General features: G+C 50.5%; 1 protein-coding gene across 1 annotated transcript in view; it reads right to left on the reverse strand.

The window, feature by feature from the left end:
* Positions 1 to 18,506, reverse strand: part of LOC139536156 (protein bassoon-like) — a 162,823-nt gene that overhangs the window by 5,918 nt on the left and 138,399 nt on the right. The window contains exons 5-11 of the mRNA XM_071336394.1: positions 10,183 to 16,674; positions 6,302 to 8,423; positions 4,857 to 5,938; positions 4,573 to 4,687; positions 2,455 to 2,610; positions 1,858 to 1,913; positions 1,605 to 1,740 (exon numbers count right to left, since the gene is read on the reverse strand). Coding sequence (XP_071192495.1) covers positions 1,873 to 1,913; positions 2,455 to 2,610; positions 4,573 to 4,687; positions 4,857 to 5,938; positions 6,302 to 8,423; positions 10,183 to 16,674 — 10,008 coding nt within the window. The 3' untranslated portion in view covers positions 1,605 to 1,740; positions 1,858 to 1,872. The remainder of the gene's footprint in view (positions 1 to 1,604; positions 1,741 to 1,857; positions 1,914 to 2,454; positions 2,611 to 4,572; positions 4,688 to 4,856; positions 5,939 to 6,301; positions 8,424 to 10,182; positions 16,675 to 18,506) is intronic.

Consider the following 18,506-nt stretch of genomic DNA (forward strand, 5'->3'; position numbering starts at 1 on the left):
TTACAGTCTTGTCTCATCTCTGCAACTCCCGTACGGACTCGGGAGAGGCGAAGGTCGAGAGCCATGCGTCCTCCGAAACACAACCCAACCTAGCCCCACTGCGTCTTGACACAACGCACATCCAACCCGGAAGCCAGCCCGGCACCAATGTGTCGGAGGAAACACCGTACACCTGGCGACCTGGTCAGCGTGCACTGCGCCCGGCCCGCCACAGGAGTCGCTAGTGCGCGATGAGACAAGGATATCCCTGCCGGCCAAACCCTCCCTAACCCGGACGACGCTGGGCCATGGACCTCTCGGTCGCGGCCGGCTGCGACAGAGCCTGGACTCGAACCCAGAATCTCTGGTGGCACAGCTAGCACTGCGATGCAGTGCCTTAGACCACTGCGCCACCCGGGAGGCCCTCCATTGCCTAATTAATAGTGCTCTGTGCCTGACCCAGTATAATGGACGTGTGTGTGGAGGAGTGAAAGGGTACACTTCCTGGACCTATCCTGGGCTTTGACCTCTGACCTCTAACCTGGACTAACCTCTGACCTCTAACCTGGACTGACCTCTGACCTCTAACCTGGACTGACCTCTGACCTCTAACCTGGACTGACCTCTGACCTCTAACCTGGACTAACCTCTGGGCACTAACCTGGACTGACCTCTGGGCACTAACCTGGACTGACCTCTGGGCACTAACCTGGACTAACCTCTGGGCACTAACCTGGACTAACCTCTGACCTCTAACCTGGACTAACCTCTGACCTCTAACCTGGACTGACCTCTGGGCACTAACCTGGACTGACCTCTTGGCTCTAACCTGGACGGACCTCTTGGCTCTAACCTGGACTGACCTCTGGGCACTAACCTGGACTGACCTCTTGGCTCTAACCTGGACGGACCTCTTGGCTCTAACCTGGACTAACCTGTGACCTTTAATCTGGACTGACCTCTGGGCTCTAACCTCTTGACTCTAACCTCTGACCTCTAACCTGGGCTCTAACTTCCGACCACTCCAACAGTGGAAGAACATGGATACAGTCATTTTTGTTTTTCCTGACTTGACACAGCAGAGAACCAATTCAATTAAAAAGTGCTATTAAAGAGAGAGAAAAAAATGGAAAAATAAGAAAAATGCCCCCAGCAGATCAGACAGAATTTACAATCACAGTCCTTAGTGAGTCATCAGTTCACTCATGCTTCTACATGATGCAGACATGGATCTATGTTAATCTATGCAAATATCCAGCTGATACAATGCTTCATCCATTCATCCAACGCAGTGTGCGGCTGTTGCCCAAATGGCACCCTATTCCCTACCTAGCGCACCATTTAGGTTATAGGGTGCCATTGAAGATGCAACCTCTGTATCCTTAACTACATTAAACTTAACCTTAACTATTGATGATAGTATTAATACTTTGAGGGGTGAGTATTTAACTTCGAAAAGCTATTTAAATATTTAATCTACACTCATATACATCATGAAAATATGAAGAGTACAATGGAAGACATTTCTTTGTGGATTATCACAAATATGGTCAATATTTTTCTCCAAAGACAAGACACACCGCCCCAATGTGTAAAGACATGTATTTATTTCATGAGATACTCACTGATGCACTCAGGTACCCTCCTCCTCCTCCTTCTCCGCTTCGTTGTGATAGTGAAATGTATAAAATGCCGAAAACAGTTTCATAGATTTTTCTAGTACCAAGCCTCTAATCCCCCTCCATCGCAACTCCTCATACCCTGCAAGACAAACACAAGCTTTCCCTCACACCTGGGACCTCCACAACACACAAACAAAGTGTCAACTACTTAAACCTTACATCTATCAAAAATCACAAAGAAATCCATTGCATTTACCCTCCTTTCATCCGTTCACCAAAATGAAGTGAACTTCTTCCCGAGGCCAGAAATAGCTGTGTAAAAGAGATAGAGAATAGATGGGGTGAGAGGGAAAAAATATTTATTACAGTATAGAAAGTTAGGACATTAGTCCTTTTCACAGAATATCATATTTAGTACAGTATAGAAAGTTAGTCCTTTTCACAGAATATTCTGTAGAAGGGGTGTATATAAAATAAAGGGTCCATTTTGTATTATGTTCAATCACTAAGAAAGAACATCAACGACTGAGGACACACACACACACACACACACACACACACACACACACACACACACACACACACACACACACACACACACACACACACACACACACACACACACACACACACACACACACACACACACACACACACACACACTCACACACCATACAGAAGAAAAGTAATTGTTAAACAGTAATTCCTTCCACATCAGACTCTGTATTCGTCCCAAATGGCACCCTATTCCCTATATGGTGCACTTCTTTTGACCAGGATCCATAGGTAGTGCCCTATATGGGAATAGGGTGCCATTTGGGATGCTCAGGTGTTCAGGTTCTCAGGGCTTTACCGTCTCCCAGTTTCCCCGCCTGTTCAGCTGCCCCTCCCGCCCCTCCCAGGATATTGGTGAGAACGTTGACGCCCTCCGCTGGGGGCTGGCCTGCCGCTGCACTGCCGATCCCACCAGGCCTGCTACCTATCCCTCCAGGGGGGGTTGCTTTAGAGCCTGCAGAGGAACAACAACCGCACTGTCAGATGGCACTGTTTGGGTAGTATAAACTTTTCTGTTTGGGTAGTATGTCATGTCTGTTTGGGTAGCATGTCATTCTCTGTTTGGGTAGCATGTCATGTCTGATTGGGTAGCATGTCATTCTCTGTTTAGGTAGTATGTCATGTCTGTTTGGGTAGTATGTCATGTATGCTTGGGTAGCATGTCATTCTCTGTTTGTGTAGTATGTCATGTCTGTTTGGGTAGTATGTCATGTATGCTTGGGTAGCATGTCATTCTCTGTTTGTGTAGTATGTCATGTCTGTTTGGGTAGTATGTCATGTATGTTTGGGTAGCATGTCATTCTCTGTTTAGGTAGCATGTCATGTCTGTTTGGGTAGCATGTCATTCTCTGTTTGGGTAGCATGTCATTCTCTGTTTAGGTAGTTTGTCATGTCTGTTTGCATAGCATGTCATGTCTGTTTGGGTAGCATGTAATTTCTGTTTGGGTAGCATGTCATTCTCTGTTTGGGTAGCATGTCATTCTCTGTTTAGGTAGTTTGTCATGTCTGTTTGCATAGCATGTCATGTCTGTTTGGGTAGCATGTCATGTCTGTTTGGGTAGCATGTCATGTCTGTTTGGGTAGCACGTAATTTCTGTTTGGGTAGCATGTCATTCTCTGTTTAGGTAGCATGTCATTCTCTGTTTGGGTAGCATGTCATTCTCTGTTGGGGTAGTATGTCATTCTCTGTTTGGGTAGCATGTCATTCTCTGTTTGGGTAGCATGTCATTCTCTGTTTGGGTAGCATGTCATGTCTGTTTGGGTAACATGTCATTTCTGTTTGGGTAGCATGTCATTCTCTGTTTGGGTAGCATGTCATTCTCTGTTTAGGTAGCATGTCATTTCTGTTTGGGTAGCATGTCATTCTCTGTTTGGGTAGCATGTCATTCTCTGTTTGGGTAGCATGTCATGTCTGTTTGGGTAGCATGTCATTCTCTGTTTGGGTAGTATGTCATTCTCTGTTTAGGTAGCATGTCATGTCTGTTTGGGTTGCATGTCATGTCTGTTTGGGTAGCATGTCATTCTCTGTTTGGGTAGCATGTCATTCTCTGTTTGGGTAGCATGTCATTCTCTGTTTGGGTAGCATGTCATTCTCTGTTTAAGTAGTATGCCATGTCTGTTTGGGTAGCATGTCACGTCTGTTTGGGTAGCATGTCATGTCTGTTTGGGTAGCATGTCATGTCTGTTTGGGTAGCATGTCATGTCTGTTTGGGTAGCATGTCATTCTCTGTTTGGGTAGCATGTCATTCTCTGTTTGGGTAGCATGTCATTCTCTGTTTGGGTAGCATGTCATTCTCTGTTTAAGTAGTATGTCATGTCTGTTTGGGTAGCATGTCATGTCTGTTTGGGTTGCATGCCATTCTCTGTTTGGGTAGCATGTCATTATCTGTTTGGGTAGCATGTCATTCTCTGTTTAGGTAGCATGTCATTCTCTGTTTGGGTAGCATGTCATTCTCTGTTTGGGTAGCATGTCATTCTCTGTTTAAGTAGTATGTCATGTCTGTTTGGGTAGCATGTCATGTCTGTTTGGGTAGCATGCCATTCTCTGTTTGGGTAGCATGTCATTCTCTGTTTGGGTAGCATGTCATTCTCTGTTTAGGTAGCATGTCATTCTCTGTTTGGGTAGCATGTCATTCTCTGTTTGGGTAGTATGTCATGTCTTTTTGGGTAGCATGTCATTCTCTGTTTGGGTAGCATGTCATTCTCTGTTTGGGTAGTATGTCATTCTCTGTTTAAGTAGTATGTCATGTCTGTTTGGGTAGCATGTCATTCTCTGTTTGGGTAGTATGTCATGTCTGTTTAGGTAGTATGTCATGTCTGTTTGGGTAGTATGTCATTCTCTGTTTGGGTTTGAGAGAGTCTAAAGACAGTAATGTATTAATGCAGTGTTAGACTGCGAGAGAGGTGTCAGTCTCACCGATGCCTGTGAGGGGTGGTGTAGCTGTCTTGGGTGGCTGTGCTGCTGCTGCCCCCCCAATCGTTGCTGCAGGTTTCATCCCCCCAATAGCTGCTGCAGGTGTGGCAGAAGTCACCTGTTGCAGAACAGAAATAGTGGGTAACAAAATTGTTACTGTGCAGCTGTTCACCAAGAAGTGAAAAATAAAAGGGGGAAATTACATAGGCCCAGTAATTTCATGAGTATTGCCAGGATGCACAATTCAATTTATCTTGAAATACCAAACCCATCTCAGGTGTACTCACAGCTGTGGTTGTTGGCTGGCCTGCGGTAGGTCCGGCTGGCTGCCGGCCTTGTTCCGGTGTCTGGCCAGGTTTAGCCTGCTGTTGTGCCGGCCCTGGTACTGCCATGGGTCCTGCCATGGGTCCTGGCCCTGCAGTGACTGGAGTGGCCTGAGGGCCCCCGGCTATGGTCTGGGAAGGCTGGCTCTGCTGTGGAGGCTGCTGCTGCTGGGTACGTTGCTGCTGCTGGCCAGGCTGCTGGGCTGGTTTGCCCCCGTCTGGTCCCTGGGACCCAGGCTGTCTGCCTGACAGGGGCTGTTGCTGCTGCCCGCCTGGAACCCCCTGGGGCTGTTGCTGCTGCCCGCCTGGACCCCCCTGGGGCTGTTGCTGCTGCCCGCCTGGACCCCCCTGGGGCTGTTGCTGCTGCCCGCCTGGACCCCCCTGGGGCTGTTGCTGCTGCCCGCCTGGACCCCCCTGGGGCTGTTGCTGCTGCCCGCCTGGACCCCCCTGGGGCTGTTGCCCCAGACCCTGCTTGGCCCCTGCAGAAGGAACCCCTTCCTGTCTCCTGGAGGAAGAGCCTGGCGGCTTCTGACCCCTGCCACTGGTGCCCTCACGGTGGTGGCCAGAGGCCGGGTCACGAGAGGAGTAGTCTCCAGAGTCCCGGTCCCGGTAGCCATCCCGGGAGGAGCGGGGTTCCGAGCCTCCCCTCTTCTGGGTGGAGGAGGATCCACGGCCCTCAGAGCGGGCGGATTGGTCTTTGGGGTGTGTTCTGGAGGAGCGGCTGGACGTCCGAGGCTCTTCACCGGAGTGGCGGGAAGAGGAGTGCCTCCCCGAGCTACCGCAGCTGCTGGCATGGTGACCACGGTGGTCGCGGGATGATGAGGTAGACGAGGGGTGGCGAGGTTGGTTGTTGTACTCGTCCTGAGGCCACAGGTCCTGCTCTTCGGGAGGCTCATCATAGTCATGGTAGGTGTGCTTCACGTTGGCGCCGGTCTGTTGTCTACCAGTGGAGATGTGCCCTGCGCTCCCATGGTGTCTGGAGCGGTTGGAGCGAGCCTCCCTTGGCTTCTCAAACCAGTCCGTCTCCTCCTGACCCAGATGATAGGCTTTTTGAACAACAAAGATTATCATCAGTCAGTTTACTTTCGTTTTATGATGTGTAGAGAGGAAAAGAGGAGAGAGAGACATACAGTCTAAACTGAAGCCATGCAGACGACAGACAAAAAGAAGGGCCCAAAGTTTCAAAAACATGGAAAGTCTACAAAATCACCAAAATAAAAATGTTTCAGCAGGCAAAACGAAAAAAAAGAAAACAGGCTTATGCGGTTTCATGCATTGGGCACAACATTCACAGTCACAAAACAGAAGAAGCCATCATGCTACTCTGAAGAATCTTGGCATGCAGACTCTTTCCAGCAGACAGAAAGACAGAGGAAGTCAGGCTGTTAGTGGCATTCAGCACCAGTTACCTTCACTGTCCGACACAGCAGCGTGCTGATCGTCTACGAGATACGGGTCATCTGGCTTGTACACGTGGCTCCTGGGCAGGTCCTTCATGTGGTGGTCCTGGACATCCGGCAGGGAGTGGCTGGAGCCGTACTGGTTCCTCACGTCATGGGGGTCCACTGGTACCCCTGTGCCACCTCGTCCGACCCCCACAGACTTCCCCACGGGGCTGAGGGGGCTCTCCTCCTCTGAGTTATGGGTGCGCAGTCCGGGCCGTCCGCCACCGCCTCTCTGAGACCGCTCCATGGCTTCCCTCTCGTAAGACTTGCTCCTGGAGGAGTCCCTGGAGGAGATCTTGTCTATGCCGTAGCCAGTAGACCGGGACCTCCCCGAGCCGTACATCCGGTCCTCCTCTTCCAGGGCTTCCCGGCTTCCCGGGTGGCCACCAAAGTACTTCCGCTGGTCGTTGCCGCTCTTCTTCACCCCAGACCGAGACACCACAGTACAGCTGCCGCCGGTGGAGGTGGTCATGGTGTAAGAGGCCAGGTCGGACTCCACGTCCCGTGCCTCCTCAATGGGGGAGAACTTGGAGATTTTCTGCTCCATGCCCTGCTTTCTGTGCTTGCTGCGCTTACCGGAGGAGACAACGGCGGGAGCCAGGTTCTTGAATGGGTGTTTCTGGGTCCCCGGGCCCCCTGGGCGTGGTGTGCTGAGGTGTTTATTATAGTCGTCATAGTAATAAGAAGATCCCCCACTGCCTACAGTGGTGCTGGTCCGGGGATCCACAGAGCCCTTCTGGTGGTAGCCTGTGGTGCCTGCAGACATGTACGGGTCCACAGGCTCATTGCCATAGCCAGTTTGGCGCGCAGGGCCATTCTCACCATAGCGTCCTGCAACAGGATGTCCCAGAACGTCAACAGACGAGCCTGTGTTCTCTTTGGTCAGCTCGCTGATGTCGTCGATCATGACGTAGTTCCTGGGGATGTTCTGCTCCAGGTTTGCGGTGTAGAGGCCATCTGCAGCGTAGGCCGGCGTGGGGCTGTCCACACCGTGGGTCAGGACTGACTCCGGGGGGCGGTACTGCCCATAGGCATTGGGCATGGTGTTGGAGGCATAGACTGAGCCAAAGCCGGTGTCTGGAGCTGATGTGGCCACCGACACGGCAGGGTTACTGATCACCTCGTAGTTGGTGGGCAACTTCTGTTCCAAGTCGGCCAGGGAGGTCTGATGAGGCCTCTGGTGGACCGTGAGGATCTCAGCCTGCGGCTGGAAGGACATGCCCTGGCCAGAATATGGGCTCTGGCCTGAGTAGGGGAGGTTCTGGCCCAGGATAGAGGGGTTGGGAGGCTGGAAACCCTGGTGGCCATGCTGCTGCATGCCCAGGTCTGTCGGGTAGGAAGGCTGGCCGTAGCCCCCGTGGGCTGGGTAGATTGGCTGGGTCTGGTAGCCTGAGCTTTGGGGTGGGTGGGGCTGGAAGGTGCCTGGCTGGGGCTGGGAGGCTGTAGGGTATTGAGGGGGCTGGAAACCGATCTGTTGGTAAGCAGCGGTTGGCTGCTGTGTGGGCGTGGGCTGGCTCTGTGGGTACTGATAGGCCATGTAGGAGGAGGTGGGCGGGTACTGGGAGGCTGGGCCGAGGTCGTTGGGGAACTGGCTCAGCGGCGCCGTGCTGGGCCTCGTCAGCAGACCATTACCGTCAAACGTTCCCGTGGCCGCCACCATCCTCAGGTTATTGAGCTCGGTGTCTGACATGTAGTCGCGGGCGTCGCCCATGCAGCGCATGTAGGCCAGCTCCCTCCTCTCCCTCTCCTTCACCAGGGTCTCCTTGCGCTGATGGATGCCCAGTTCCAGGTACCGCAGCTTGGCGTCAATCTCCTTCTCCTCCTCCTCTAGCTCCTGCTGCTGCTTGCGGAGCTTGGTGGACTCTTGCTCCACGGCCTTCAGCTCGCTCAGCAGGCCGGCCTTGGTGACACCCTGGGCGGGCCTGGGCAGCACCCGCTGGGGTTGCATCCCCAGAGAGCTGCTGTACATGTGGGACATGGCTGGGGTGACGATGGGGAGAGGGCTCTCCTCTGGAGGCGGGCTGGGTAGGGTCCTCTTCACCTTTCTCATCAGAGAGTTCTGCTGCTGCTGCTGCAGGGTGGCCATCTGGAGAGAGAGGCAGAGAAACACCATCAGGATAACACTCACATAACATTGAACAGAATGCCTGCATGGAAATCAGACTAACTGCACTAAAGAAGATTCTAGTCCAGTCCCCTATTCTTCTCATTACACCTTGATTCCCCTATTCTAATCATTATACCTTGATTCCCCTATTCTAATCATTATACCTTGATACTTTGTCATTTCTATAGCTTAATTCAGAAAATGGTAATGTTATAGACTAATTTAGCATCACTGTAGCCCTTTCCTGCAATAAAATGACCGAGTGGCCTCATGCGTGGAATGTTATTAATATTTTTCATAATTTCATATTTAATAAACATTATTTTAAAAAACAGTTTTTGTTATATTTCAGTCTGCTGTGATATATATAAAGTGTAATTTTGGGATGTAAACTCAAAATTGAATACTGACATGGTACAGATGTCTTCTTTACTTTAAGCCTATTACCATGTGTGAGGTGTGTACTTTTGTTTCAGTAGATTGTTTAAGACTACCAAGAAAACTCTGTGTGACCCTGATTTAGCTCACTGCAGTAAAATGAAGGTAAAATGTATAAATTCTATGTTTAGATTTGTTTGGGTCCATTCAACAATACTTTCGTCATAAATAATATGTTTGTTATTAAAATGTACTCTGCAAAAGATGAGTGCTACAACCATGAAGAATGGTGTCCAAGTGAGAGAGAATGGGCAACTTGGGAGCTATTCTCAGCATAAATTATTAATATGAATCATTTTTAGAGCATTAGAAGATTCTAATCATAACATAGTTATCATATAAATAAAATAAAAAACGTCCTTCATCCTGATCACTTATCTCAAAACATATGCCAACAACAACAAACTCTTCTTTCTACTTACAGTTTAGGAGTTGTGTAGACCCATAGTGAATGTATTAAGTATCCGTGAGAATGCCATTTTATTAAAATGTTGATGTATGGCCAGCACAAATAAAACAATAAATATACGTAAAAATCCTCTTATGATTCCTATGTGTGCCTGTTCATCGGACAGCCCTCACACTGAGTACAGAAGGATCTGACTTTACTTTGACCAGCTGCTAACATGCCGGAAGACAGCAGGGCTGTACCAGGATGCCTCCACATTATGTCTCCCCCTGGCATTTCTAAGGGCTTTGCCAGATATAGCAGGGAAAGAATAAAGGAGAAAGAGAGGAATGGGGTGTGTGTGCGCATGCGTGTGTGTACGTGTGTGTGCGTGCGTGTATGTGTGCGTGCGTGCGTGTACGTGTATGTGTGTGTGTATGTGTGTGTGTGAGAGAGAGAGAGAGAGAGAGACGGAGAGAAAAAGCAGACTGAAAAGGCAAAGGAGAAAAAAGAAAGGGATATCAGAGAAAGCTATGGAGTGAGAAAAAGAGAGGTTGGTATAATGGAGTAGAGGGGAAGCTTGCCTGGTGCCTAGCATGGACAGCTGCTCTCCTGAGAACATTCTGTCGCGTCCTTTGATGCCAAACCCTGTGTGATGCATCTGTGCTCTCACACAAGACTATCTAGTCTATTCAGTATCACACTCTCCTCAGTACGTACTTTCTCTGGTCTCTACTGTATATAGCATAGTCATGAAAAAACGTCTCCTGTCTTGTTAAATGCTTGTTCTTTTCTTAATAACTTACACTTTAACTATTTATTTTCATATCAGGTTTCATATGATTTACTGTTTGTTAATGTGAAAGTTATTGAAGTGAAAGAGAAACAGTAATAATGTAACTTATTACATACCTGACTGTTGGAGAGGGCCTGCTGATGGTAAGGGGAGAACCTGTTCTTGGCAGGGTCTTCTGAGGTGGGGCTGAGGGGTTTGGGGTCCGACATGGAGCGCTGCACACTCTTGATAGGTCTGGGGAGGCTCTGGTGACGCTGAGGAGACTCTGCAGTGAAGGCTTTCTGCTGGGGCGTGACGTGCGCCTTGTTGAGCTTCTCCTGGGAGGCGAAGGTGGTTTCCAGCATCCGATGGGGTGACAGCGGGGACACAGGGGAGTACAGCACCTGGGGAGACTTGGGAGGCTGGCGAGACGGGGACTCGTTCTGCTGCTGGCTTTGGTAGTTGATTTCCAGAGGGTCGGGTTTCCGCCTTTCGAACTTAGCCACCCCTTGGGGAGGAGATGGGGTGGAGCCCACCATCTGCATAGAGGTGGAATATGGGCTGATGGTGGTGAGGACGCTGAGCTGAGGGGCCACCACCCCCTGAGACTGGGCCTCCGGTTCTGTCTGACAGGCCAAGCTCTCACCCTTATGGGTCCTCTCTGGGGCAGAGATGTAGTGAAGCAGCTCCACCTTATTTGTCTCAGCCGCAGTGATGTGGATTGCAGGTGAGATCCTGCTCAACTGGTCGGCCTCAGTCTGGCATGAGGAGTCGTTGGTGGTCTGAATGGCTATGCTGGAGGAGGACACTTTGGCGGTTCCATCGGATTTGACCTCGCCGCTAGAGTCTGAATGTTTGGATAAGCGCGATCTCCTGCGCCTAACCGGTTGCTCCCAAGCTGCCTGATCCTCGTCGTCTGTCTGTACGCTGCAGTCGGCGATCCGCCTGGTTCTCCTGCCCCTGCGGTTCATGTACCTGTCCTCACCCTCTTCATCGTCCGTCTGCACGCAGCTATCCGCAATCCTCCTCACCAGCTCCTCCTCCGATCCATCCCTAAGACGAGGCATAGAGTTTTGCTTCTTCATGATCCTGGACCCCAACTGATTCTCACTGTTTCTCAAGGACATCTCAGAGGCAGAGCTTGGTATGGGCCTTGGGGTCATCACTGCTTGGACCACCTGCCCTTCCATGTGGGGTTGCCAGAACTGTACACTTTGGCCGTCCTGTTGAATCACCCTACCACTCTGGTCACAGATGATGAAACCTTGAGGAGTTCCTCCTCCTCCGACTACTACCCCTTGTATGGCACCTTGAGGGGTTCCTCCTCCAACTACTACCCCTTGTATGGCACCTTGAGGGGATATTCCTCCGACTACTACCCCTTGTATGGCACCTTGAGTGGAAGTGGCTAGAGCAGATACTGCTGCGGATGCAGCGGCTGCCTCAGCTGCAGCCGATGCCTCCACTACTGCTGTCTTCTGCCTCTTCTGCTCCTCCAACTGCTGCTGGAGCTGCTGCTGCAGCGACTGGATCTGGTCCAGTTGCATCCTCTGCTGGGCTAGCTGTTCCCTCTGCATGACCAGCTGTGTCTCCCTCTCTGATTGTTGCTGATGCAGGACATGCTGTTTGATGGTCTGCAGCTCCTGAATCTCACGCTGCACCAGCATTTGTTCTTTCTCCCTGTGCCTCTGGAGCTCCATGCGGTCTCGCTCCAGTTCCTCGTGCAGGCGCATCTGCCGAAGTTTCTCCAGCTCCACACGCTCTCGCTCCATCTGCAGCATCTGCTCCTGTTGCTGTCTCAAACGCTCCTCTACCTTTTCCAGCTCTGGGTCGACCGAAGTGGCGATGGTGGTGCTGGCTGCTGCAGTAGAAGCAATCTGGCGAGTGGTCTGCAGATGGGCCTGCACTAGAGCCTGTGGATCAGGCTGAGTTATAGGCTGGGACTGGGTTTGAGTCAGAAATGAAGCTTGAGTTTGAGTTGCTATTTGTTGTTGCATTTGAGTTTGCATTTGTTGCTGTATTTGGGACTGTATTTGTTGCTGTATTTGGGACTGTATTTGTTGCTGCATTTGGACTTGCATATGAGTTTGAGTATGGGGGTGCATCGTAACATTTTGCGCTTGGATTTGAGTTTGGGGAGTCTGTTGGTTTGCAGGGACTACTGCAGACTGAATTGGCATTGCAGTAGTTTGTCCACTCATATGAGAAATTGGCTGGGCCAGTGGTAAGGTTGCAGCCGTGTGCACAGAGACGGCTGCAGAAGGCTTCCCAAGGTAGACAGGAGCTTCCTTGGTGGAGGTGCTCGTGGCAGGTACACTTCCAGGAACACCAGCCGTTGTAGGGAACTGGTTGGGAGGAGGGTAACCGTAATGTCCCTGTGTGGACAGAGGCATCTTTGGGGTCATATGAGGCAACCTGGTGAGGCTCGCCAGTGGTACAGCGGTCACGCCTGCAGGGTAAGGTTGGTATATTCCTTGTGGCATGGGTTGCAGAACAGAGGAGGGCTGGGTGGTTATTGGCAAGGTAGAGGCTATTGGGGTGTTGATGGTGGAATATGTCATACCGTCAGCTCCTCTCATTGCAGATGGATATAAGGCCCGTATGCTTGCTTGTCTAGCATTGATCAGATTGGTTAGGGCTTGGCCGTGTGCAGTGGGCCTCCCATCAGGGCCATAGAGTAGGTTGGCTCGGATTGATGCTAAGCTTTGCTGTAGGTTGAGCCTGGCTGCAGGCCCTGCTCCACTTCCAGAAACATACTGCATCATCTCGGGGTTGCTGTACCGTTGACCGAACTGGTCCATAGAGTTCAGAGCTGCACACATTCGGCTGATCTCCCTGGCCGTAGTGGCACTATACTGTGCCAGGTTTGCGTCGGGTAAACCTGCCTGACTATAGCCGTAGTCTTGGTTGATGTTGGACATGGAGCCGTACCTTCGCAGGGGCAAGGGAGGCCCTGAAACATCTCCTTGATGACGTAAGTCTGTGTAGGATCCGTATTGCGCACCCATGCCAAGATATCCTCCTTCGTAGGCCTGATTCATGGTGCTCAGATCCACTGCCAGGTCCCCAGGGTTAGTCCTCTGATAGTACTGAAGACCTGTATTAGACATGTTGGTGTCAGACATGGAAGGTTGAAGCCTGCCTCCAGGGGGTATAGGGTATAGAGGGACTCCCTGCATCGGTTTAGGCTCCTCTGGTGCTCCTTGCATGCTTGCTGCCTGGTAGCCATTATTACTAGATGGTGGTTGTTGTTGCTGTTGTTGTGGCTGTTGTTGTTGTTTCTGCTGCTGCTGGCCTACACTGTAGTGTGGGGCAGGGGGTGGAAGAGTGATTTGGGAAGATTCAGTGGTAGAATCTTTCTGAGTTAAGTTACCTGCACAGCTACCAGCAAAGGGTAGCTTGTAAACAACGTCACAACAAGCCACCTGGTTCTCTGGTTTCTGTATCTGTCCACCAGTGAGATCCAGGACCTGGGGAGGACGAGGAGGCTCTTTGACCAGCTGAGTCACAGTGGCCATCTGAGAGGCATTGCTATCTTCCAGTTGGACCATCATGACATGGGGCTTTCCCGTGGACAGGTTCATAACTGTGGGCTTGTTCTTCAACTCCAAGGCAAGCCCACTCTGACCATAGTCATGATGATTGTTAGAGGGAGGTAGAACTATAGACGCTGGCTGGGGCGGCATGGGAGATACTCTAGGAATCACACTGACCACAGGCTGGGCACTGCCACTGCTCGTCTGGCTAACCACCAGGTCTTTCTTCAGCAACAGCGGCTGGACCTGGTTTGCTAGGTTATAGCGAGCAAAGGAAGACTGCTGGTGCTGCTGAAGCTGCTGCTCGAGGAGCTGTTGTTGCTGTAGGAGCTTCTGCTGCTGCATCTGGAGCTGCTGCTGCTGGATGCCCAGATCCTCCAGACACGCATCAATCTTAGGAATGGACGGGTCAGTAATGGGTGGCTTAGTTTGTGTTAGACACATTGCTGACCCAACGCCTTGCCCCAGATCCATACGGTTCTGCACGGGATCTCCGTAAATCACTGGATGCCCCTTCGGCTGTGATATAAACATGGAGGCTGCCACAGTGATGCTGACTGTTGTTGGAGTGGACGCCGAAACATGCGGCTGCTCTTGTGCATTCAGGTTCATGGCAGCATTCAGTGGCTGCACCGATTTGTGATGGTTGGGGGGTTGTTCAGCATCAAGGGAATATCTTCTTGTATCAGTTGCCAGAGATGTTAGATCCATGCCCTGGTCTGTCATGATGATTGGGGAGGCCTTCATTGGTGCTCTCAGGTCCACTACAGATGCAGGTCCAGTCGGACACATTTGCATTTGGCCCTGCTCTACGACCCTAGAGGTACCTGGGACATTGGAGATCCTACATAGGGAGATATTTTCCATTGATATTGACCCACGACTGTATGTGGTAGCTGTGGTTGTCATTGTCCTGCTTATACCAATATTAACCTTCTCTGCATTTTGGGGCCTCTGTAAACCATGTTGAGGGGATTGTTGCGATAGATGCATTTGTGGGGACGTTGGAGAGCTTGTTGAAGGAATATATTGCTGATACATGGGTTGACGGATAGCCTGTGTTGGCGAGGACAGGGGAGAAGTGGAGGAGTTTACAGTCAGAGGCCTGGCAGGACTGGTGGTGGTCTTAGAGCCCAGCGTTATCCCCATTACTGGTGAGTCGGAGGAGGACTGTTGTCTTGCAAGGCGTGGCGATGCTGTTCTTCGAGACATCTGGGCATCATGTTGTTGCGGTGGTACTGGGGAGGTTGCGCCACCAGCGCCAGGCTGAGAATGTTGTGGGGACACCCCAGGCCCTGTAGGTCGTAGGGACAGGGAATGAGTTGGACTCTGTGAGGGAGAGGGGGAAGGGGAAACAGGCGGACTGGGGCCTTTGAAATAGGAGAAGAGGGAGGATGCGATGGAGGGCGCTCCAGAGTCAGGAGGAGGCGCCCCCTGTGCTGGTCCCTGAGGACCTGGTCTTCCAGCCACTGGAGGGATTACACCCCCTATTTGGGCAGTCTGCGTCCTCATCCGGTCTTGGGTTTCTTTCGATAGATGCTGTGTCACACTGATTCCTGGTGGGGCCCCTTTTCCAGCCCCACGTGGATTGTTTGAGGAGAAGGAAACAGGTGCAGAGATTTGTGTGGGGCTGGAGCCAGGGGTTAGAGGTGCTCCAGTGCCTAGATGTTGTTTGCTGCTAGGCTGAGGTGCCCCAGCCGGTTGCCTTTGCGGACTTTCTTGTTGTTGGCCTGGCCTTCCTGGCTGTCTCTGCTGCTGCTGCAGCATCTCTGCTTTCCTCATCATTTCTTCATACACCTCCTCTGCACTTTTCAGTGTCTTGTCCAACGGTGAAGTGGCAGTATGTTTTTCAGTGGGGGAGTAGAGAGACATGAAGGTGGGTAGGTTGTGGTGGCTTCCTGACTTGTAGAGCTTGGAGCCCATCATTTCAAAGCCCTCTGCCTCTGAGTCCATGGAAGGGGAATACTCGGAGCAGGAGGATCTGTGGAGCTCCTCCATCTCTGCTGCCTGTCTCAACTCCTCTGTCGGGGATGCATCCTCGATGGGCGAGAGGTTGCTGGGGGGAGTCTTGGATCTCTCTCTACGTCTCTGGGCCCTTAGCTCCTCTTTGTCCCTCTTGGTTTTCCTGGCTGTACTGCGGATCCTCTGCAGGTCGAGATCTCTCATCTTCTCCTGCTCTCTCAGAAGCTCCTCTTCCTCTCTCAGCTCGTCTTCCTCGGATGAGTCCTCGATGGTGGGCAGGAGTGGGCCGTGGGAGCGGTGGCGAGCCTTCCTCTGCTGCTTGGCTTCCTCCAGTCTCTGCCTGCGGCTGGGGCTGCTGTCACTGTCATCCTCCATGGAGGACACGGAGGTAGGGGACGTGCCAGATGTGTAACTGGGAGTTGTGGCAGGGAGGGTAGATGAATAGTCCCCCCTCGACCGCTCCTCTGGTGATCCAGTCAGACTCTCCATCTCCAGCTCTGGCTCTCTGAGGTCATGCTCTGAGTTGTTCAGCTCAATGGTCTTAAACCGCCGCAGGCCTCCTTGGGAAGCCATCATACCTTCATTGTCTTCGCCATCTACCCCCTTGGTGTCCTCCTCAAAACTACTGGAATGGTGGGTGAGGCTCCGTCGTTTCTCCTTCCCCAAATCCTTTTTGTTTTTCGTTTTCTGGTAGCCGTACCCTTCCTCCTCCTCCTCCTCCTCCATCTCGTCCTCGTCAGCGCTCATTTCCATGATCTGCCTCCTCATGAATTCCTCATCTGTCATTTCTTTATGGGACTTCTTCTGCCTGGGCGGTAAGGGGGACAGACCACTCTCGCTGCTGTCCTCCACATAGTCGTGGCGCAGCTTGGAGCTGAGATCGTCCGACACCTCCCCGTCAGAGTTGTTCTCCCCGCCCTGGTCTGTAGCGGTCTTGGACTTGGACTCTAGCAGTGGCCGCATGGAGCTCTCTAGCTTAGTGATCTCAGAGGGGCTGGAGAGGCTACGTTCACTCAGCTTTAACCCCGGTTCCTCACGGATATGGCCTGTGATCTCACCCACGGAGCCGGAGATCCCATCTGAGGAGTATCCCGTGTCACTGAGGCTCTGTGTGCTGGACTTGTTGGAATCCTAAAGGAAAGAGAGAAACAAGAGAGACAAGTCAGAGGCCAGTATTAGCATCAGTCCTGTTGCCCCCTGACGTAATTAATTTCTGTAGCAAAAAGTCTATTACAGGCAACAGTGCACCCTTTCTTTCCTATCGTTTCACCTAACTCATCGGCAGAGTTACTTTTATGGGCATTTGTTTCACAGATGATAGGGGTTGGAATAAAAGCACTGGAGTTTATACAGGCTGTATTACTCTTCTGGCAAGACATGAGAATAATTACATTGAAAATAATTCAGTCATCAAAGCACAGGCAAATACAGTAGAAGTCGGAAGTTTACATACACTTAGGTTGGAGTCATTAAAACTCGTTTTTTAACAACTCCACACATTTCTTGTAAACAAACTATAGTTTCGGCAAGTCGGTTAGGACATCTACTTTGTGCATGACACAAGTAATTTTTCCAACTATTGTTTACAGACAGATTATTTCACTTATAATTCACTGTATCACAATTCCAGTGGGTCAGAAGTTTACATACACTAAGTTGACTGTGCCTTTAAACAGCTTGGAAAATTCCAGAAAATAATGCCATGGCTTTAGAAGCTTCTGATAGGCTAATTGAAATAATTTGAGTCAATTGGAGGTGTACCTGTGGATGTATTTCAAGGCCTACCTTCAAACTCAGTGCCTCTTTGCTTGACATCATGGGAAAATCAAAAGAAATCAGCCAAGACCTCAGAAAAAAATTGTAGACCTCCACAAGTATGGTTCATCCTTGCGAGAAATTTCCAAACGCCTGAAGGTACCACATTCATCTGTACAAACAATAGCAAGCAAGTATAAACACCATGTGACCACGCAGCCGTCATACCACTCAGGATGGAGACGCGTTCTGTCTTCTAGAGATGAACGTACTTTGGTGCGAAAAGTGCAAATCAATCCCAGAACAACAGCAAAGGACCTTGTGAAGATGCTGGAGGAAACAGGTACAAAAGTATCTATATCCACAGTAAAACGAGTCCTATATCAACATAACCTGAAAGGCCGCTCAGCAAGGAAGAAGCCACTGCTCCAAAACCGCCATAAAAAAGCCAGACTACAGTTTGCAACTGCACATGGGGACAAAGATCGTACTTTTTGGAGAAATGTCCTCTGGTCTGATGAAACAAAAATAGAACTGTTTGGCCATAATGACCATCGTTATGTTTGGAGGAAAAAGGGGGAGGCTTGCAAGCCGGAGAACACCCTCCCAACCGTGAAGCACGGGGGTGGCAGCATCATGTTGTGGGGGTGCTTTGCTGCAGGAGGGACTGGTGCACTTCACAAAATAGATGGCTTCATGAGGCAGGAAAATTATGTGGACATATTTAAGCAACATCAAGACATCAGTCAGGAAGTTAAAGCTTGGTCACAAATGGGTCGTCCAAATGGAAAATGACCACAAGCATACTTCCAAAGTTGTGGCAAAATGGCTTAAGGACAACAAAGTCAAGGTATTAGAGTGGCCATCACAAAGCCCTGACCTCAATCCTATATAGAATTTGTAGGCAGAACTGAAAAAGCGTGTGTGAGCAAGGAGGCCTACAACCCTGGCTCAGTTACACCAGCTCTGTCAGGAGGAATGGGACAATATTCACCCAACTTATTGTGGGAAGCTTGTGGAAGGCTACCCGAAACATTTGACCCAAGTTAAAACAATTAAAAGGCAATGCTACCAAATACTAATTGAGTGTATGTAAACTTCTGACCAACTGGGAATGTGATGAAAGAAATACAAGCTGAAATAAATAATTCTCTCTACTATTATTCTGACATTTCACATTCTTAAAATAAAGTGGTGATCCTAACTGA

The sequence above is a fragment of the Salvelinus alpinus genome, chromosome 12 (assembly GCF_045679555.1).
Source record: "Salvelinus alpinus chromosome 12, SLU_Salpinus.1, whole genome shotgun sequence".
NCBI lineage: Eukaryota > Metazoa > Chordata > Actinopteri > Salmoniformes > Salmonidae > Salvelinus > Salvelinus alpinus.